This window comes from Manis javanica, chromosome 3, assembly GCF_040802235.1.
Source record: "Manis javanica isolate MJ-LG chromosome 3, MJ_LKY, whole genome shotgun sequence".
Classification (NCBI taxonomy): domain Eukaryota; kingdom Metazoa; phylum Chordata; class Mammalia; order Pholidota; family Manidae; genus Manis; species Manis javanica.
In genome coordinates, this window is record NC_133158.1 from 33,493,346 (window position 1) to 33,516,331 (window position 22,986).

The window sequence follows — 22,986 nt, forward strand, 5'->3', positions numbered from 1 at the left end:
TCTATTTTTTTTTCTCATCCTTTTTATTTATTTTTGTTGTTATGTCATATAGAATATATAGGAATAATTATATGTGTGTAATTTATATTTTAAAAAAACTATTACAGATATGCTAAAAATGTTAGCAAAATAACTTGGGAGTTTACTACTTTAGATAGTTAATGCCCTTTCCTTTATTTTTAACAAAATATTAGGTCATATGGGTCCTAACTATAAGATTATGAATACTCGACAGGTATTAAATACTCATATTAATATACCATCAACCATATATAAGTATTTAGCAGGACAAATTAATGGCACCTAAATAATCTTACAAATATCAAAGTAATAAGTGGTTTTCTTGTCAAACACTGCAGAACAATGGATTACCCAGCTCTCCATCCAGCTTACTAAGCATGTGACAATCCTGCACATGTATATAGATACACCCATACATATACATTCAGAGGGAGATAAAGACCTATGGAGACAGCTTTCATTATTCCTCCAACTTATATCTAACAAGTAAACCTAACTGGACTGAATTTATCTATAAATGTCTAAGCTGGATTCCTCAGAATACTTAGATTGGAAGTGATCCCAAGAATATATTGAGTCCTCTTCAATTAACATGTAAGTGATAGTTAGCCTTGAAATTAGCTTTTCAAGTATACTGATGTTTAAGCATATTATCAAATGCTTTAGTATAGTCAGATTTAGGGAATACTTTAAGTTTTAAAGAAAATGTTCATAAGTAGTATTCTAAAAACAAGGCAAGGGAATGAAGAATGTGTCTTTGGAAAGGTGCCATACCTAGGATATTTAAAAAGGCAAGCTCATTTAAATTAGGCTCTTAAGGCACATATTCAACTTTCTATTACATAAAACCAAAAAAAAAAATCTTTTTGATCAAAGTAAAAATCCTGATGTTATTTACCAACGTGAAGAGTTTCTGCCAAGTTCAGAATTTAGGCTAACATTCATTAAGAATTAGGTTTCATCAGTTGATTGGTAATTAAAAATAAGACTTGGGACTGTATTTGGATTAAAGAACACTGTATTTCAAACACAATGCAGGAAGTTAAAATCAATAAAATACAGAAAAATTAGCAATTTCATAAAACAGTACACTCAGCAATACCAGAAGGTATCAGCAGAGGGCCTCTAGAAATCATGGTACTAAAGCTTCCTAGTAAGATCTCCCCCAACTCAACTAGGGGATGAATTAATTCCCTGGTACTTATAATTTCTAAAAAGGTGATTTGGGTTCCAATTAAACTGTCAGTGTCTGATTGAGACTCTGGCTCATTTCAACAGAATAACTAGTTCTTCAGAAAACTTTTTTTTTTTATTGAAATGGCACCCATTATTTTATTATTTATTATTTATGAAGGTATTATTGATATACACTCTTATGAAGGTTTCACATGAAAAAACAATGTTGCTACCTTCACCCATGTTATTGTGTCCGCCCCCCCATACACCACTGCACTCACTGCCCATCAGTGTAGTAAGTCACTATTTGCCTTCTCTGTGCTACACTTTCTTCCCCATGATCACCCCACACCATGTGTGCCAACCATAATACCCCTAAATCTCCTTCTCCTTCCCTCCCCACACACTCTCTCCCATCCCCTCCCCTTTGGTAACCGCTAGTTCCTTCTTCGAGTCTGTGAGTCTGTTGCTGTTTTGTTCCTTCAGTTTTGCTTCATTGTTATATTCCACAAATGAGAGAAACAATTTGGTACCTGTCTTTCTCCACTTGGCTTATTTCACTGAGCAAAATATCCTGAGCTCCATTTATGTTGTTGCAAATGGTAGGATTTGTTTCTTTCTTATGGCTGAATAGTATTCCATTGTGTACATGTACCACCTCTTCTTTATCCATTCATCTACTGATGAACACTTACGCTGCTTCCATATGTTGGCTATTGTAAATAGTGCTGCAATAAACATATGGGTGTATATGTCTTTTTGAATCTGAGAAATTATATTCTTTGGGTAAACTCCTAGGAGTGGAATTCCCAGGTCAAATGCTTTTTCTATTTTTAATTTTTTGAGGAACCTCCATATTGCTTTCAACAATGGTTGACTAGTTTACATTCCCACCACCAGTGTAGCAGGGTTCTCCTTTCACCACATCTCCACCAGCATTTGTTGTTCTTAGTATTTTTGTTACTGGCCATTCTAACTGGTGTGAGGTGATACCTCATTGTGGTTTTTTTTTTGCATTTCCCTGATAATTAGTGACGTGGAGCATCTTTTCATGTGCCTGTTGGCCATCTGATTTTCCTCATTGAAGAATTGTCTGTTCATATCCTCCACCCATTTTTTAATCAGGTTACTTGCTTTTTGGGTGTTGAGGTGTGTGAGTTCTTTACATATTTTGGATGTTAACTCCTTGTCAGATACGTTGTTTACAAATATATTCTCCCATACTGTAGGATGCATTTTTCTTCTGTTGATTGTCCTTTGCTGTACAGAAGCATTTTAGTTTGATGTAGTCCAATGTGTTCATTTTTGCTTTTGTTTTCCTTGCTCGAGACGATGCGTTCAGAAAAAAGTTGCTCATGTTTATGTTCAGGAGATTTCTGCCTATGTTGTCTTCTAAGAGTTTTATGGTTTCATGACTTAACATTCAGGTCTTTGATCCATTTCGAGTTTACTTTGGTATATGGGGTTAGACAATAATCCCCTTTCATTCTCTTGCATGTAGTTGTCCAGTTTTGCCAACACCAGTTGTTGAAGAGGCTGTCATTTCCCCATTGTATGTCCATGGCTCCTTTATCGTACATTAATTGACCATATATGCTTGCGTTTATACCTGGGCTCTCAAATATGTCCCATTGATCTATGGGTCTGTTCTTGTGCCAGTACCAAATTGTCTTAATTACTGTGGCTTTGCAGTACAGCTTAAAGTTGGGGAGCATAATCCCCCCACTTTATTCTTCCTTCTCAGGATTACTTTGGCTATTCGGGGTCTTTTGTGGTTCCATATGAATTTTAGAACTATTTGCTCTAGTTCATTGAAGAATGCTGTTGGTATTTTGATAGGGATTACATTGAATCTGTAGATTGCTTTAGGCAGAATGGCCATTTTGACAATATTAATTCTTTCTATCCATGAGCATGGGATGTGTTTCTATTTATTGGTATCTTTTTCTTTCATGAGTGTCTTGTAGTTTTCACAGTATAGATCTTTCACTTCCTTCACTAGGTTTATTCCCAGGTATTTTATTCTTTTTGATGCAACTGTGAATGGAATTGTTTTCCTGATTTCTCTTTCTGTTAGTTCATCGTTAGTGTATAGGAATGCAACAGATTTCTCTGTATTAATTTTGTATCCTGCAACTTTGCTGAATTCAGATATTAGATCCAATAGTTTTGGAGTGGATTCTTTAATAGGGTTTTTTTAAATACAATATCATGTCATCTGCAAACAGTTACAGCTGAACTTCTTCTTTACCAATCTGGATGCCTTTTATTTCTTTGTGTTGTCTGATTGCCATGGCTGGGATCTCCAGAGCTATGTTGAATAACAGTGGGGAGAGTGGGCATCCCTGTCTTGCTCCCGATCTTAAAGGAAAGGCTTTCAGCTTTTCACTGTTAAGTGTAATGTTGGCTGTGGGTTTGTCATATATGGCCTTTGTTATGTTGAGGTACTTGCCCTCTATACCCATTTCTTTTTTGTGGTGTCTTTGCCTGGTTTTGGTATTTTGGTATGAGGCCAGAATGAGTTTCGAACTGTTACCTCGTCTTCTATCTTTTGGAAAATTTTAAGGTGGATAGGTATTAGGTCTTCACTAAATGTTTGATAAAATTCAGCATTGAAACTATCTGGTCCAGGAATTTTGTTCTTAGGTAGTTTTTTGATTACCAGTTCAATTTCGTTGCTAGTAACTGGTCTGTCCAGATTTTCTGTTTCTTTCTTGGTCAGCCTTGGAAGGTTGTATTTTTCTAGAAAGTTGTCCATTTGTTCTAGGTTGTACAGTTTGTTAGCATATAATTTTTCATAGTATTCTCTCATAAGTCTTTGTATTTCTGTGGTGTCCATAGTGTTTTTTCCTTTCTCATTTATGATTCTGTTTATGTGTGTAGACTCTCTTTTTTTCTTGATTAAGTCTGGCTAGGGGTTTATCTATTTTGTTTATTTTCTTGAAGAACCAGCTCCTGCTTTCATTCTTTCTATTGTTTTATTATTCTTGATTTTATTTATTTCTGCTCTAATCTTTATTATGTCCCTCCTTCTACTGACTTTGGGCCTCATTTGTTCTTCCTTTTCTAGTTTTGTTAATTGTGTGTTTAAATTGTTCATTTGGGATTGTTCTTCTTTCCTGAGGTAGGCTTGTATTGGAGTAGAGTTCCCTTTTAGCTTGGCCTTCGCTGCATCCCACAGATTTTGCGGTGTTGAATTATTGTTGTCATTTGTTTCCATATACTGCTTGATCTCTGTTTTTATTTGGTTATTAAGGACCATGTTGTTACGCCTCAATGTGGTTGTGGGATTTTTCATTTTCTTTGCATAATTCATTTCTAGTTCATACCTTTGTGGTCTGAGAAACTGGTTGGTACAATTTCAATCTTTTTGAATTTACTGAGGCTCTTTTTGTGGCCTAGTATATGATCTATTCTTGAAAATGTTCCACGTGCACTTGAGAAGAATGTGTATCCTGCTGCTTTTGGGTGAAGAGTTCTGTAGATAGATGTCTCTTAGGCCCATCTGTTCTAATGTGTTGTTCAGTGCCTGTCAACTTACTTATTTCCTGTGTGGTTGATCTGTCCTTTGGAATGAATGGAGTGTTGAAGTCTCCTAGAATGAATGCATTGTATTCTATTTTCCCTTTTAATTCTGTTAGTATTTGTTTCACATATGAAGTTGCCCCTGTGTTGGGTGCATAGATATTCATAATGATTATATCCTCTTTTGGATTGATCCCTTAATCATTATGTAATGTCCTTCTTTGTCTCTTATGACACTCTTTGTTTTAAAGTCTATTTTTTGTCTGATACAAGTACTGCAACACCTGCTTTTTTCTCCCTATTAGTTGCATGAAATATCTTTCTCCATCCCTTCACTTTTAGTCTGTGTATGTCTTTGGGTTTGAAGTGAGTCTCTTGTAGGCAGCATATAGTTGGGTCATGTTTTTTTATCCATTCAGTGACTCTATGTCTTTTGATTGGTGCTTTCAGATCATTTACATTTAGGGTGATTACCAATAGGTATGTACTTATTGCCATTGCAGGATTTAGATTCGTGGTTACCAAAGGTTCAAGGTTAACTTCCTTACTAAAAGTCTAACTTAACTCACATAGTATACTATTACAAACACAATCTAAAGGTTCTTTTTTTTCCCTCCTTTTCTTCCTCCTCCAGTGTTTATATATTAGGTACCATATTCTGTACTCTTGTCTATTCCTTTTCATTCCCTCTGGTGACAGCTGCTTAACCTTAGGAACACTTCCACCTAGAGCAGTCCCTCCAAAGTACATTGTAGAGATGGTTTGTGGGAACTAAATTCTCTCATCTTTTGCTTATCTGGAAATTGTTTAATCCCTCCTTCAAATTTAAATGATAATCTTGCTGGAGAGAGTATTCTTGGTTTGGGGTACTTCTGTTTCATTGCATTAAATATATCATGCCACTCTCTTCTGGCCTGTAAAGTTTCTGCTGATAAGTCTGATGATAGCTTGATGGGCTTTCCTTTGTATGTGATCTTTTTTCTCTCTTTCACTGCTTTTAATAGTCTGTCCTTATCTTTGATCTTTGTCATTTTAATTATTATATGTCTTGTGTTGTCCTCCTTGGGTCCCTTGTGTTGGGAGATCTGTGCACCTCCATGGCCTGAGAGACTATCTCCTTCACCAGATTAGGGAAGTTTTCAGCAATTACTTCCTCAAGGACACTTTCTATCCCTTTTTCTCTCTTTTTCTTTTTCTGGTACCTGTATAATACAAATATTATTCCGTTTGGATTGGTCACATAGTTCTGTCAGTATTCTTTCATTCCTAGATATCTTTTTTCTCTCTTTGCCTCAGCTTCTTTGTATTCCTTTTCTCTAATTTTTATTTCATTCATCATCTCCTCCACCGTATCTAATCTGCTTTTAATACCCTCCATTGTTTTCCTCAACAATTGGATATCCACCCTAAATTCTTTCCTGAGTTTTAGAATATTTTTCTGTATCTCCATGAGCATGTTTATTATTTTTATTTTGAAATCTCTTTCAGGAAGATTTATTAGTTCAGTCTCACTCGAGCCTTTTTCTGGTGTTGAAATTTTGCTTTGAACCAGGTTCCTTTGACATTGGGTATTTGTATGTGGCGCCCTCTAGTGCCCAGAAGCTCTACTCTCTGAAGCTGCTCAGCCCCTGAAATGTTGTCAGGGGCTTCAGGGGAGTGGTGCTGGTGCCTAGGGGGAGGAAAAAGCTGTTTCCTGCTTCCTGGCTGCTATGCCTGTCTCCACTGCCACAACCAGTGGGCCAAACACACAGGTGTAAGCCTCTACGCTTTGCGTTTGTACCTGCTGTAGGTGAGGCTTCCCTCTGGCTGGCCTGACACCAGGGCAGGGTTCACCAGTTTGCGAGACAGGTGTGGGCTGGCTTGGAGGAAGGCACAGCAGGCTGCATGTCACAGTGGGGGGAGGTCCTTGGAGCTGCATAGTCATCCAACAGTTGGAGCACCTGAAGATGGTGAAAGTTCCCAACCTGCTGGGCAGAGCACACCAGGACAATTTTGTTTACCTGTCCTTTCTCCAGAGCAGTAAGCTCTGTGCAATCCTTGCCCCTTTAGCAGCCCTCCCGCTTTTAGGAAGTTTCTCAGACTGCCCGCCTTTCTATTGTCATAGAGCAGCCAGATATGGATCCCTGTTTTCCACAAATGGCTGGATAGCTTTCCAACACCACTAATCACCAGAGCACCATGCAATGTAGGTTAGTGCTCCCAGAGCAGTTCTCCAGGGCTAGATGTTCAGCAGTCCCAGGTCTCCACTCCCTCCCGGCTCTGTTTCTCTTCCTCCTACCAGTGAGCTGGGGTAGGGGAAGGGGCTTGGGTCCTGCCGGGTCACAGCTTTGGTACGTTACCCTGTTCCGTGAGGTCTATTCTTCCCTCCAGATGTATGCAGTCTGGTGCATCCTTCTTCCCTGTTGCTCTTTCAGGATTAGTTGTATTAATTATGTTTTCATATTATATGTGGTTTTAGGAGGAGTTCTCTGACTCACCTCTCATGCCACCATCTTTAATCCAATCGGCCCAGAATACTATTATAAAAAATTTATGTGATGGCTAAGAAGATTATGAAATCACAAATATGATGGAGAAGCAGCACTTGCTATCTTACTATTCTTAAAAGGAAATAAATTGCTAACAGCAATTCTTCTCTTTAGACCCCTACAGACCTAGACTATTCCACATCATCACATGTAATTTCCTGAGAGATAATTTATTACAATCCCAGAGGGTTCTTTTGCCTCAGATGAAATTTCTATTATTTTTAAGCTGGGAATTATTTTTTGAAAATGACAAAACCTTTGTGGATTTTGGAGATCACTAAAGAGACAAGAATTTTGGGGGTTGTAATGGGGGGTGGGGAGAAGGAGGATACTGATTTTTAAAAGTGCCTGAAGATCTAAGTATAATAAATGACTGGACTCAAACATATCACAAAATTCTTCTTAATTATTCTGCAGAACATGACAATACACTAAATAGTATTACAAATATAAACTAAGGAAAACTAGATGTTGAAGTTCGGAAAGATTTAAGTGACTTTCTCCCTTATGTTTAGTACCATATAAAAAGAAAGTACAATTTGAAGGCATCTCACTCTTTAAAAGCAAGTATTTTACAAACAAGATATAGAAAAGAGGAGTTTTCTGGACAACCTAATATTCTCAAAATTACTAAGCAACTATATTTTTAAAGCTCTATCTATAAAATTTTCAAATGTACCAAATTAAATTATATAACTCTCAACAAATGAAAATTAAAGATGATACAATTTCAAAATGGAGTTGTGTATATTAAAAAAACAATATAGTACCTTAGGATCAGGAAACTAATAGCCCAGTTCTAGTCACTGCTGTTACCATATGGGGCATTGTGATATGTTTTGTGAGCAATTTAAGAGCAATACTGAAGACCTGAACAGTCAAGAGTTGATGGACCAGTATGACTAAGTATTCAAAACTATGACATGAAACAACACTAAAGCCCTTGCTTCAGCAGTATATACACTAAAATTCGAACAATATGGAGATTAGCATGACCTCTACACAAGGATGATGTTCAAATTCTTGAAGTGTTCCTATTTTTCATGGCCCTCTGGGGTCCTTAGGGAATTGTTGAAACCACAATTTTAAATCTGTAACTGTCAAGAATTTACTTGATGTGGAGTTTCCTGATGAAGCCCAGGGAAGCTGCAAATTTATTTAGCACCTGAAAGAACCCCAGAATCTCACAGGTTAAAGGTATTTAAGTCATTCTTTTGGCAGCCTCCTCTTTGAGCTATCTACTTCAGGCCTTAATTATGGCTATGAGATTATTCTTGTCATGACCCACAGTAGCGAAGAGCAGGGGTCAAAAGCATGACTCCTGGAACCAGAAAGATGTGGTCTGACATCCAGTAAATTTCTTACCAATTGTGTGTGAACTTGACAAGTCACTTCAACCTCAATCTTCTGTTTTCTTATTTATAAAATAGAGACGGTCTTATTTCACAGTAGAGTGTAGTGAGGATTCACTACTGTATTATGCCACTTAGATCAAAATTCTTTGTTGAATTAAAAATTTTTTAAAAATCTCAAGGAGTAGTAATTATTGACCTAGAGAAGGAATTATTCAGAGTCACACACAGTCTGAAAATAATTCATGACTGTAGAGGCATTTACATATTGTGACTTGCCCTAACTGGAGAAAGACAGGGAACCAGATTTCAGTACAATGTTAGATTTGTCTAACAGAGGCACCTACAAGCAGAGTGGGCTTCTTTGGGAGATTCTGAGCGGCAGATGACCACTCAGGGAGAATGTTACAGAGCTGAATGAAATGACTGTAGAAGTCCCGCCCAACCTAAGACATGTTAACGAAAGGCTCAAAAAGAGAAGTTGGATTTTCTTAGGATGATGCTCTGCCTGCTTTGTCTTACCCTCCAGATGGCTGCAGCAACTTGGCAGGGGAAAAACAAAAACACAGAATTAAAATGATCAATGCTACTAAATATCTGATTATCCAAAAGCAAAGACAAATTAATTAGTCAATTCTCATTCACTGCTTTAAAGCACTGGTTGGAGGTTAGTAAGACTGTGGTGACTATTGTACTTCTAGCAACGTCACTGTGGCTTTTTGACAGTAGGTAAGGAAAACACTGGAAAACATACTTCTTTCTTTCATCTAATTTCTACTTTAGTCATTTTTACTTACCAGGCTTCAAATATTTAATTGTTAAGACCAACTGTTAAATTTTTTTTCTTAGGTGTTTTACGAAAACAAGTCAACTTAGATGTATCTTCTAGCTAGCTGGAAGGTTACCAGCTTTTTGACAGTCTAGATCCTTCTAAAGTCTTCTATGCTCTCTGCCTTTATATATCCACTCCTCACACTAAGCACCTGATAAAAACTTAGGATATTGAGGCATCTGTGCTGTGGTGGAATGAGCAACTTAAGCCTTAGCCATGTACTAGTTCTCCAGTCTTTGGCAATTTAAAAAATTTTCCTAAGCTCTAAATATCTCATTTGTAAAAAAGGAGATCAGACCTCCTTAAACTGACATGCAATTTAAATTATGTAATACATCTGAAAAAGGCCTCATGTACATTAGATATGTAATAACCTGAGTATGATCCCACATAATAATATTAAAATAAATTCACTCCCACAAAATATTCTTGCAAAGATTACTACCAACTAAATGGAAAGATTCTCTTCCACTGAATGAGTCCTTACAATTCAGTAATCTCAGGACAGGTTTCTTGGTCTTAAGAAAGTAAAAAGATGATAGAGGGATGGTTCTCACCTTCATCCCCCTTTCTTAACTTAAACATGTTGTGGTTAATATAAGACTTTAATTATGAGCTCTCTTTTCCACCCCACCCTCAACCTCACAATGCAGAAATAGCTCCATGGAGACACTATATTTAACCGGCTATCTTACTAAAAAGAAGAGGCCTTATTTTAGGCACTGTAAGTAATTCCTTTTTTCTTATTATTTTGTTTAGATATCTGAGAATCCAGAATGTCACTGTTCATATTTTAATGGAGAATGGTATTAAAATAACTCTAAGAATCATTACAGTGTTTTTTTCTATTGTTACTCATCTGAAAAAGATGACAAGTTATTTAAAAGTAAAAGCATAAGAAACCAAACAGGGTTGTAATGAAATCAGCCTTTGTCACAGCTCTTTAGATTTCTGCCCTCACTCAAGTTGATATAGTTACCAATATTCGAAAAAAGCAAAAATTTTCTTTTCCCCTTTTCTTGTCCCCAGCTTCGCAGAACTGTATTCTCTGACATGATCAACAGGATGAAGAGGCAAGAATGCCTAACACAGAATTGGGGCAACACGGGAAACTGGACCTGGTTATCATTCATAATCATATGATTATCATTCATAATCAGCTATAAAACCTCTGGCAGGTTTAAGACCTTTGAACCTATAAAATGAGGAGTTTGTCTAGGATTAGCCCTAAGTAAACAGTCTATGAGCCTTTGCTAATCACTTGGCAATAACCAGTGATCTATTGGCTAAAATTATTTGTGCTGCAAGGAACTCATTTTGTAATATAAGTTTTCTGAATTCTTAGCGTCCCCATTATTAAATCCAAGCCAGGACTCCTTATCCCAGTAAGATGTTACTATGGCAAAATCAAATGTACTTGTCAGTTCTTAAAAAACATTTTACTTGACCTTTGGTTGGAGGTATGAATATTTTTATAATATATACACCAATAAATCTTTGCTAAATCTTTTACAAAGAGATTTGTCATAAGATTAATTTTTAAAATAAAACATTTTATGTACTTTAAATGATTCTATTCAGGAAAAAAATACTTTCAAAGTCTATCTATACATAAAGAGAGACATATATTAATGCAAATAAAAGTTGTGACCCTGAAGTATGAATGCTCAAAAGTGAACTCTACTCCCACCGACTGACAAGATCACAGGTCATGATGATGTAACATCAAAACAAGTCAATTTTTAACAAATATTTACTAAGCCCAATACTGCACTAATTTGCCAAAGTTGACTATCTTTCTCAAGATAACATGCTGTACTATGACCCCTGAAGAAAAAACAATCTGTTCTAGTGATTACCTTATAAAATACATGGTCTTGCTCTGTCCTATCTACCTACCTATGAATCTTTAGGAGCTAACAGTGACAAGGCAAGACTGTGTAACAGTGGTCTGGATAAACCAAAGAGTAGTGGAATTTGGATGCCAAAATTCTCCTCCCTCACAACTAAGATTCAAGGTTACTGATAAAATACCCAAATTTCTTATGAATAAAATGAGAAAGCAGAAGTTGGGTTACATACTGTATTCCATCAGAGGTCTAATTATTCTCAAGTCTATATCTATTTTGCAGTATAAAGGAAAAGTGGTTAAATTTAACTTAAAAGAGTGAACTGACTTTGTATTATGTCGAGCCTTCATCATAAAACTGCTCATCTGAACAGAAGGAATTTAACTCATTTAATAACAAAAATTTGCATCCCTTTGCATAACAAATTTACCAAGACCCAGAACACCCTATCTATACCTTCAATTTCACCCTTTGGACAACTATATTAAATGTCAACCTAAGATCATTAAGAATAGCAAAATATCTTTTGGGCCACTACATAAATATACTATATTAAAGGAAACACACATTCTGAACCTCTGAACTTAGGGTCAATAAACCTATGAGTTACTTGCATTGGCAACCAAGTTCAGCTCTAAAAGTACCTTTACTAGAGAAAAACTAAAAACCCAAAATACATCTTCATCTCTAATTTATTCCAACTTTTCCAGTCTCATATTATTCCCGTGACAGGGAATAAAATACTCCCTTGACAATGTCAGCTGCTTAACTAACACAAAATATGAAGGAAATAGAGATATCTATTGGTTTTTATTTTTTTAAAACTAGCTTTTCAACTGTTTTGTAGGAAAGTGGACATTATCTTTTTTCTTCTCCCAAATAAATCTTTGGGTTTTAAATTTTACCTTAAAAATTTTTTTATTCTAACGTTATTAAGTCCTACCTACTCTGCTATTTCTATTTCCATAGTTATTTCAGTTAAATGTTTATAAAGAGCACCTACTATTACTACGTCACAGTTACTGCACTCAATCCAGCGCATATTCTAATCATCTTCTGTACTAGTTACTTCTCAAGCTATAATTCCCTAGTTAACCTGTCCTGTCAGTACAGTCAGTCCTCACTTACACCTACTGACACTGACCTGGCGGCACCACCTGGTGGTAAACAATAGGAATTCTCCACCTCATGTTTCCACCAGGGAGAACACTACACCTGGGCTTTGAGACTGCTCATACATAGCTCAGCTAATTCGATCTCAGAGATCAACCTCCCTTTCATTTGAACAGAGCAGGAAGTCATCCTGCTGTGATCTACCTTGGAGGGCAGAGTCCCTTATTTATAAACTCTGGGTAATCCATAAAGTCTAAGACTACAAATTATTTGTTACTGATTAGGAATGAGGAAGAATGGGTTTTTGAGAGCTAATTCAAAGATAAACTCCAGGTATCAGTAGGCACTGAGCTCCATCTGGCCTCAGTTGAGAAGTCCTTCTGGGCAGCCCAAGGCCTGATTCCACCCTGCAGAGATATGGGCCAGAGCGGACAGCAATCTGAAGCTCCTGCTGCTCCTCCAACTCCTGAGGTGCCAGCCTGGAGACAGAGAAAGCAGCTGGGGCAATGCTACCAGAGACCTCCAGGACAGAAGAAAGGTGATGGGCAGTGCCTTTCCCTAGTCCTCTAACCTGAGCTACACAAACCTGTTGCATGGAAAATCCATATGTAGACCTGGAAATCATGATTCTACAAAGGCAGTTCAGCCTTTTCAGTGTGAAATCATCCCAATATTATGCGCTCTAAGCCACCAAAGAGTGGGGATTACCAGGAAGTAATTCACCCAGCCAGCCTGCCCCAACCCCTTCCTCTTTTCTCTAATTTCCAGATTCAGTCAAGCATTACAAAATTCCCTTTCTCTCTGTCCAAACTGCAAGTAACCCATAAAACTTCCCCAACTGCAGCCTAACAAAGATACATTGCTTTTTCTAAATTCACCTATAAATAGGAAAATGATAGAGCAAGCTCTGAAGTGGTATTAGCCTTAACAGAGAACAAGGATCACTAACCTCAAACTTCCCCTTCACAAGCTTCCAAAGTTTGAGTTTACCTTCTCATTTCCTTTTAATTGAGCTTACTCATTCCTCAGGATTTATGGCAAAAAAATCTGTTACTGTTTTATAAAATAAGGGTATTAAATAGAAATGACTGCTATTTCACTAAGCAGTTACCACTGTAATTGTAAAATATAATACTTCACCTAGATTTTGGAGGAACGGATTTTTTGGGGCTAGCCTGTGAATCTACAAACCATTTCTAACACTGCAATTCAAAATGACTTTTCCCATAGAAATAAACAATTGAGTGTTGTTATATAAGTTGGTGCTTATACCACATGACAGTAACTGTTAGCTGAATTCTGATACCTCAGCTATTTGTTTCCTATTTTATCCCACCTTGAACATATTATTTTTTTTAAATCTAATATTGTATTTTTAACATGCAAACCCCTTTCAAAACTTTCTAATGAGGGCTTCCTATTTCCAATTACATCATCAAAATTATTTAGTTTCACATTCGCAATGCCAACTCATCTACCCTTAACTGAAATTTTAAAAATCAGCTCTCTCTCTCTCTCTATATATATATATAATCATACACTCTACCAATCTTCTCTCATTACTTCCTGTAAACATCTTACTAGTGTGCATACCAGTTAAGCCCTAACATTGCATGTGGCATATAAATAAAGATAAATAAACACATGGTCTGAGCTCTCCAGAGGCCTACAACTGGAGTTTTGTCTTGCTTTGTTTCTTCTTTAAAGCACATCTCAGCTATTTTGAAACTTGAAATCTGCATATACCGTATTGTCTTATGAAGGAGATCTATCCTAACTGTGCCTCATCTTCCAAAATACATTCTCTATAAAGCCTGCCAGTACATTGACCCAGACATGCCTCTTTGAACTTCTACTGCCCTTATTTTCAGCAACATCTTATTATATATTGTTCTCCAACAAAGCTTCTAACTGCTAAGAATGGATGATAAGACTGCTGTATATGGTAATCACCTCAGCCCTCCAGGCAGCCCAGCAGAGTCTAGGGTGACTGGACCAAATACCTTGCTGTGAACATGTCATCACTTTACCCTGCTGTGCTGAACAGTTATTTTCATTTTCTATGTGTACCATGAAAATGCCTGGGGAGTACGACAAGTTTTCTTTGTAGCATTTCCAAATTAGAATTAACATTAAATACTATTAAGCACAATGACCTCATTTTGAAAATGAAGGAAATGAAACCTAGGGAATTTAATTTAAGGTCACACTGGTATTTAATATTAGCAGAAACAAGACATTCTTAGAATCTGAACAAAGGCTCCTGACTTCTGGGCTTGATTATACCACCTCACACTGCTTCTTAATTGCCGCTTCCATAAATCTTGCCATTCCAGCAAGACTGTAGGTCTTTGAGAATAAAGCTCTAATATGATTTACAGGTAGCTCTCTCATCTCTCAAAGTGCTAATTTCAATCTCAGAGATACTTAAGGGATAGTTATTGGTAGAATAAAAAGCCTCTATTATAAAGAAATGTCTCATTTAATGAAAAAGACTATCTCAATTTACATATTTAGAAATTTGTCTGGATAGTATAAATATCTGTACACATTCATATATGTACATAAAATAAACAGAATGTGAGGAGGAAAACAAGTACACATTAGGAGAAAGAGTGACCTGAAACTACACCTTAGTAGGCACCTTGACATGAACATTCTAAAAGCTAAATATAACCATAAAAGTATGTTAAAGCAAGACAACATGCTCAAAATGGAGTCATTTAAGCTAAGCTACAAAACACCAAACTGACGATTTAATAGCAGTTTCGCCTCTCCCAGAATGGACTCTTAAACCAGCCAATCAGGAATCACCTGATCACCATTAATTAGTTTATCTGCCTGATAACCCTGCTATTTCCTACAAAAGTAATGCAATAACCAATCTGCTTTTTTGCCTTGTATAACTTCCTTGTGCCCTCTCCCTTCAGCCTATAAAAGGATCAATTGAATTTTGTTTTTTAACAAGGTGAAAAGTATTAACATTTAAACCATAAAACATAAGTTCAAATAATGCATTAATGCATATAGACAAAACTCTCAGTAGTAAGAACTGTTCCGAGTACTGCTCTTCACCTATCTGGCAGACATACATGACAGACCAGAGGCTAGGACTCAAGGCCTTTGTGCACATTACCATCTTTCCCTTTAATGCAAAGAAAAACCAATTTCAGTAAAATTTCTTTATGATACAGGCTTTTTGGGACCTTTCCCTTTGCTATTCCCTCTACCTGGCCTGCTCTCTCTAGTGATTTGGTTTGCTTCCTCACATCCTAGAAGTTTTTGCTCATTTAACGGTAAGGTCTTTCTTGACCACTCTGCTAAAAATTTCCTGCCCTAAAGTTTTTTTTCTTTCAAACTGTCATACTGTGTGCAGGTTTCCCCCACTATGGCATTCCTACAAAACCTTCCATCAGCCAAAATGACATAAAGCAAAGAAGCAATTATCATTAATTCATACAGAAGTTTTTGAGCAGTCCCAGACCCACAAAATAACTTCCTTTAGGCTCTTCTGATACCTTAGGACACATCTTACTAATGGTGGCACAAAAATAAAATGAGATAATGAATGCACAGATGCTCACAGACCCAGTTCCACGCCATGGTGGCCTGATGCTCAGAAGCTGAGTGTAGTTCCCAGGGAAGAAGTTTGGCAGGGCCCCACTGCTGCTCTGGGTGCACACTGCCTCTACAACAGCTCAATGCAAAACAAATGCTGGATGCTATTTTTGCTTTATACCATTTTTCATAAAAGCAAAATTCCTTTTCAGATTTCTTTCAGCTAGTGAAAATAGATACCAATGTAGGTCTTTTGTAAAAGCAAAGTGGCATAACATGAACTTTCGAAAACTGGGGGATGCCTGTATTTCACTTACATGTTTTGTTTACCTCCTGTATCTTAATAAAAAATTTCACATGGGTAAATATTTTTATTTGTTTTATTCACTCTTATATTCTCAGCACCTAAAACTGGGAGTGGGCTAAATGTGGACCACAGCCCAGATGCTGTCCACCACAGCCAATCCCAGGCAAGCTCATTCTGTTACATCTGGTGGATAGCTGCTTTCATGTTACACTGTGAGTTGTGTAGCTTCAAGAGAGATCCATAAGGTCAAAAATATTTACTATTACTATTTATAGAAAAAGTTTGCAGTTTCTTGACCAAGAAAAATGCTTAGGTCAATCATTTAATAAATATTTGCTGAACAAATGTTTGAACAAACAATGGGGGAAAACATTTCTGATTCCGCAGTGTTTTATAAAAAAATATAACAGAAAAGCAAACAAACTGAGATATCACCATGAAAGCTTTCAGTATGCTTAACCAGGGTTACATTTTCATTCATCTTCCACACGACAGACTCAAAGAACAAAGTTGGCAGGAGCACGAAAGATCAGACAATTAAGGGACTTGCCTAAAATCACTCAGCTAGTAAATGGCAAATTCAGGACAGAAGCCTTTTTTTTTTTTTTAAACTGTTTTCCATTATAATCAAGCAGATTTTAAGGAAACCATTATTCTCAGATCATCTATTTGAGGATGAGATATAAAATCTGACTTTATAATGTTATAAGTAATCATCTGAGTGTTTAAAAGTTTGACTCACTATAAAACAATTACAATATGCAAAAACATGAGAGACCTAAACTAAATGAAATTATTCTGAATCTGCAGGCCCCTTTCTCATCTAATTCTACTGTCCATTTCTCTCCTTGATGTTATCACTTTATTTTTAAACACTAACACTACCTTAATACTGTGGCACATTTATATGCTACATTGAAATTTCAAAGCATTTACTTAAATAATCTCAGTTTACACCATGAAATTTATATTCTGAATCACTATGAATCTTACCACTGCTTCAAAACATGGCCTATCTCTAACCTACTGTCATGAAATCACATATTCAAAGCCATCTCCCTTTGACTCTTTCACTGTGCTTTCTGTTGCAGTAATTTCATCTATAAGATGCTCTTGATATGGCATAAACTCTACATCAAGACTCATTATTATTTTCTTCATAGAGAATCCCTTTCTTGATATAATACAATGTTCATCAACTCCACTTGCCTTTAGGGAAATCCTATGTAGGACCTTCAAAATTTTTTCAAACTGACCATTGTTTTTTCTCTTGTTTTGATCTCTCCACCTGCTCTATTTAAGGTTGGTAAGGCCCTAGTTTCAACCATCATTTCTTGCCTTCATTCTGCAACAGACTTCTAACTAGTCTCCTAAGCTTCTACTCCTGACCCTCTGCAGTCTATTCACACAGCAGCCAGAGTGATACTAAGAGTAAGTCAGATGACATCACTCCTATGCTCAAAACTTCAACGGCTCCCCAACTTATTCAGAGTACAGCCAAAGTCCTTACAATGCTTAGGAAGGCCCACCTTATCTGGCCATCTGTGACCTCTTTGACCTCATCTCACTCAGCTTTCCCACACTGGCCTTCTTCTGATGGCCTTCTTCTGATTTCTGATCTCACAGTGTTTTATGTAAAACAGTGTTTTAGAATATGTAACCCTGGGGCTACTTTATCTGCCATGAGTACTTATTCCCCAGATAGCCAGCTACAGGACTAACTCCTTCATTTCCTCAAGTCTTCACTCAAATGTCACCTTCTAAAGAGGCTAACTCTTACCATCCTACTTTACATTGCAACTCACCTTCGTTCCACACACTCCTGACCTCTCTTATCTCACTCTTTTTTCTTTTTCCCTAATACTTACCTTCTAAACAACACATAACTCATTTATTATTGCTTCAATTCAAAGTAAGCTCTTTAAGGGCAGAAATCATTGCCTGTTTTGTTTTCTGACACATCCTAAGTACCAAGAACATTGCCTAGTACATAGCAAGTAAATTTAATAAATATTGATGAATGACTGAATGAAAAACTTACTTCACTTCAAATATCCAAGTACATACTCAAACTCATTAATTAGACATCCTTTCTTGCTCCCTATTCTATTTACTACTAATTCACTGGACAAATAAACCAGCTGCAGAAATATTAGGCAAATACAAGTAACACATAATCCCTGCCTTCAGGAACTCTTCCTTCCACCTCCATCACATCCTTCACCCAAATTACTACCATCTCACACCTTGACTGCTGTGATAGCCTCCTGGCTCATTTGCCTGCATTCCATCTGAACCTACTCCAATTCATTCTCCGTGCTTTAAGTACAGAGATATTTCTTATCACAAAGGTGTTATTGCCCCTCCTGTTTAAAATGCTTTGATGCTACTTGTTCCTCTTAGATGGAGAAAACCTCCTTAACTTTGTAAACCTCTATACGAACTGCACCTATCTATCTCTCCAGCCTGAACCAGTGTGTGCCTGCACATGCATGGGCACACGTGTGTGCAAACACACACACCTGCCATTCTATCCCTTATGCTCAGCAAGTTTCCTCCCATCTTAGGGCCTTTGCACCTGCAGTTCCCTCTCCATAACCTAATTACCTTGGCTTATCTTTAGATATCTGTCCCTTCCTCAGGGAAGTCTACCCTGACTTCCTTAGCTAGGTCAAATGTCCCTCTAATAGGCTATAGCAGTACTTGTCGTGGTTGAAAATTTACATTTGTTTGAATGATCATTTAATGTGTGCCCCTGATTATAAATTCCATGAGAGTGAGGATCTTATCTGCATTTTTCATCAAGGTACCTGCAGTGCCTAACATGTTTCAGATACTCAATACCTATTTGTTGAATGAATGACTGAATGAAAACAAACTAAAACAATATATGGAAAAATGAAAATCATTAGAGGAAAATTAAAAGTGTGGGAAAGGAGTGTTAGTTTCGATATGAGGCAGAGAGTGGCATGAGGTAAAGATGTCCATATGAGCTAAAATCATGGAAGGCCTTGCCTGTCATCTAAAGGAACTTTTTTTATCCCTCAAGTAATGGTGGAACTAGTGAAGCTTTTTAAGCAGAGGAAATTAGTTGTTTTGCATTTTAGAGAGCTCTCACAAACTGCATACACCATGGAGAAAGGACTTCTAAGGGCAACGAGATGGATGAAGGCCTAAACTAGGGCACTGACTTAGGAATGGTGCGTAAGGGTAACCTTGGGGATCACATGATTGAGGAGTGGAAGGGGTGGGGATAACTCTACAGCTGTCAACCCGCATGACTTGGTGACTCCAGAAAGTCAGATTCAGGGACTCTCAAACTCACAGGCTGACTGCACTAGAATCACCTGAGGCCTTGATTAAAAATACAAATTTCTATGCTGCATACCAGACCTTCTAAATCAGAAGTTCTGAGAGTGAAAGATAGAAATCTTATTTTCAACTAGTGTTTTAAATGATTACTACTGTACTCATTCAAGTTGGAAACAACTGAGACAGAAAACATGTTAAAAGACAAAAAGTGCTATGAGAAATGATGATAAATTTAAATTTGGAAATGAGTTTGAATTCTCTATGCAGACAACCAACCAGCAGTTAGATAACCAATTCTGAAGATCATAGGATTAGTCAAGTTGGAGACCAAAATTTGGTAGATGGTCAAAGTTCACAAAGGAGTGAAAAGAGTGGCATGGGGTATGTTTAAAGTCCAAAGGACACAACACTTAATATGCAGACAGAGAAGAGGATTTGTTCATATTCAACAAATACCCTAAAATACTATTTTTGTATGAGGTATTTGTGTACAAAATGTTCTGCTAGGTCTTGGGAAGGGAGCTAAAGTGAAGAAATGGCACCTGCTTTGCAAGCCCTTCTCTTAATATCAGTCAAAATGTCACAGGCCTTATCATTCAAGTCTATAATATACTTTAAAAGAGTGTAAATTTATAAAGAAAAACTAGTTTTATTCTCAAAAGTCTTTACCTTAGATAATATTCTTACTCTCTATTATCCACATCAACACCCTAAACCTTCCCCTCCTTCAGTTTTCTCAGATTCCTCTGGACTGAATTATTTACTTCTTCCCCAAACACACACGTTTTTATATTGCCTGTGGCACTTACCACTTTCTAGCCTGTATTATATTGTGGAGGTAGCATAGTATTACAGAAAGAGAACTAACCTACAGAAATCAGAAGCTTCACCCCTTATTTACAAGTTGTGTGACCTTGAAATCACTTATGTTTCTGTGAAGTCTGTGAAGTAATAAGGACCTTCATTACCATTTCTTACAAGTATTAAGATTAAGTGAGATAATTCATTGAAGTGCTTTATTAAAATTCACAACTTACTTTTTCTTGTTTGTGTATACTTATCTTTCCTGCTGGTTTAAAAAATCTTAAGAGCTGGGATCAAATGCTATGCATCTCTATGCCCTCCACAGCATTTTTCAGAATATCTTGCATATAACTGGCGCTCAGAAGTTTGGTCAAATATGGTCACTAAATGTTATAAGGGACCAGTTTATACTCTACCTCACTCCAAAAAGGACCTGAAGCAGCTGACATGCCTGCTTCTTTGAGCACTTAATTGACTGAACTATCTGCCAATAAATATGGTTTTCTTTGCTTATATCATTCCCCTTTCTAAAAGAATCCATTCTCCTACCCCCACATACTCACATTCATAAATCCTATTTCTCCTACAAGACCCAGATCACAGTACCCACCCTCCTCCTCTAAACTTTTTATTTACCACCCCAAATGATCTTTCTCTTCTCAGCATGTCTGTACCATTTATCATATAGATACTGTTCTATTTTGTTTTCCATATCTCTAACTAGACTATAGTAAGTTCACTGAGTTTAAGATCAAAAAGTTTTCAGACACCCTGCAGAACTTTAAATGTGAATAGTAGATATACAGAAACAATCTTATTTGGATGGTAGCCATTTTAAAAACTGACAGAAAGATCTGAATAAGACCATCTTATATATGAAGTGCTAACCCTTAATTTTCCTAAATTAAATGCTCAATGACTGTTTCCTATCATTATACATACAAATGAAGTTAACATTGTAAAGAGCAGAAAGAAAAACATTTAGTTCCTGTACATTCTTTCTAGCTCCCAACTACTTAGACCAATGAGCAATACATACAAATGGAGAGAGTTTGGTAAGGTAGGTAAAAGCAGTTTTTGAATCAGACAACCTTAGCATACAGTAGTTACTAAAACATATCAAATCAAAGTATAAATGGCTTGGGTTTATTATTTTAGTTCTGAAACACTTTAATGTAAAATATGCTAGCTGTGAAACCATGGGTATACTTAATTTTTCTATGTTTCTGCTATTTTTATCAATATAAAAGAGAAAATACAAAATCAGGACTGTTTTAGAATTAATGAGAAAATTATATAATGTGTTTAAACACTGCCTGCCACATAATAAGCACACAATGAATGGTAGCTGTCATTAGCACCACTAGATACTTCTAAATCTCTTGATTATATTTCATGTTTTATGAAAGGAAATTACATTTGAAATTTAAATATTTTTACTTCTCAATCTCCAAATCAATATATCAAGATGGTTAACACAAATTATGGTATTACAACAATATATGTTATAATATTATGCAATCGGTAAAAATCTACAGGTATATAAAAGTGCCAGTCATATAATTTTAATAGAAAAGAATACAAAACTGTGTGTTTAATAAGATTCTGGTTTTATTTTTAAATCGTAATCTTAGTAAAATTAAATAAAAATAAATACAAATATTCTTCTTATATTTTTTTCATGTGTAAATAATATATAGAGCAAATACACCAATCTTGGTGATAGTTTTTTTATTTTCTTCTTTTACTATATTTTCTGTCTTTTCAAAGTTCTACACTGGGCAAGTTTCTTTCAAATTCAAAATATTTAGCTTCCTAACTTTCAAATCACAAAGCATTTATAGAAAAAATTGCTTATATCAATCTGCCTTTGTGAATTTAAAGATCTTTAAATGAAATAATATTTATATATAATGCATATATTTATTAAGTACATATTTATTTACTTTAAGAGATGAAAACGTTTCAATACAAGTACTGTGGCAGACTGGATGTTTCAATAAGATTTTTCTATAGGAAGAAGACTGACATTAGAAAAGGAAGGGAATACAGGAACTTTGTGTTCAAAATGCCATGTATGTTCCAACCAGGTCCCATTTCCATAATTAGGTCAAAGCCATGCTTTTAACAATTTGTGCATTAAGGCACAAATAAATACTTGCCAAATCTGAATTTTAAAAAAGAGAGAGAGAGAAAGAGACTCTATTTTAAAGGCCAAGAATCTACTTTAAAAACTAGACTGGTTATTTGGCAGATGGCTAAGACAGAAGCAGGTGGCTCTGAAATACAACGGATACTCTGGAAAATCAACTCAACATTTGTCTTAGGGTTGTGTATGTGCACAGGCACATGCAAGTCTACAAGAATGCTACAGATGTACGTGGGACAGAAATATCAGTGTGCTCAACATTTACCACCAGCATTAAAATATTTTCATCCTCAGACCTTTGAGTTAAAAAAGAAAAAAAAGACACAAAATTAGAGGAGCCAATATTTAGAATTCAAACAATCAATCTCACACACTAAGAAAGAATACAGTAGAAGCTTGCCAGACTAAACTACACTTGAGATATTATTACTAAACTCTCCATTTTCTCTGAAAGACATG

General features: G+C 36.3%; 1 protein-coding gene and 1 pseudogene across 7 annotated transcripts in view; one reads left to right on the plus strand and one right to left on the minus strand.

Moving 5' to 3' along the window:
• The window catches only part of TMCC1 (transmembrane and coiled-coil domain family 1), a 374,903-nt gene that overhangs the window by 236,983 nt on the left and 114,934 nt on the right, over nt 1-22,986 (minus strand). Inside the window, exon 2 of one of the 7 annotated variants that reach the window (XM_073231074.1) lies at nt 6,503-6,686. The exons of the other annotated variants lie outside the window; for them this stretch is intronic. Coding sequence (XP_073087175.1) covers nt 6,503-6,686 — 184 coding nt within the window. The remainder of the gene's footprint in view (nt 1-6,502; nt 6,687-22,986) is intronic. 7 annotated transcript variants of the gene reach the window in all.
• Nucleotides 8,194-8,293, plus strand: LOC118973493 (U6 spliceosomal RNA; annotated as a pseudogene).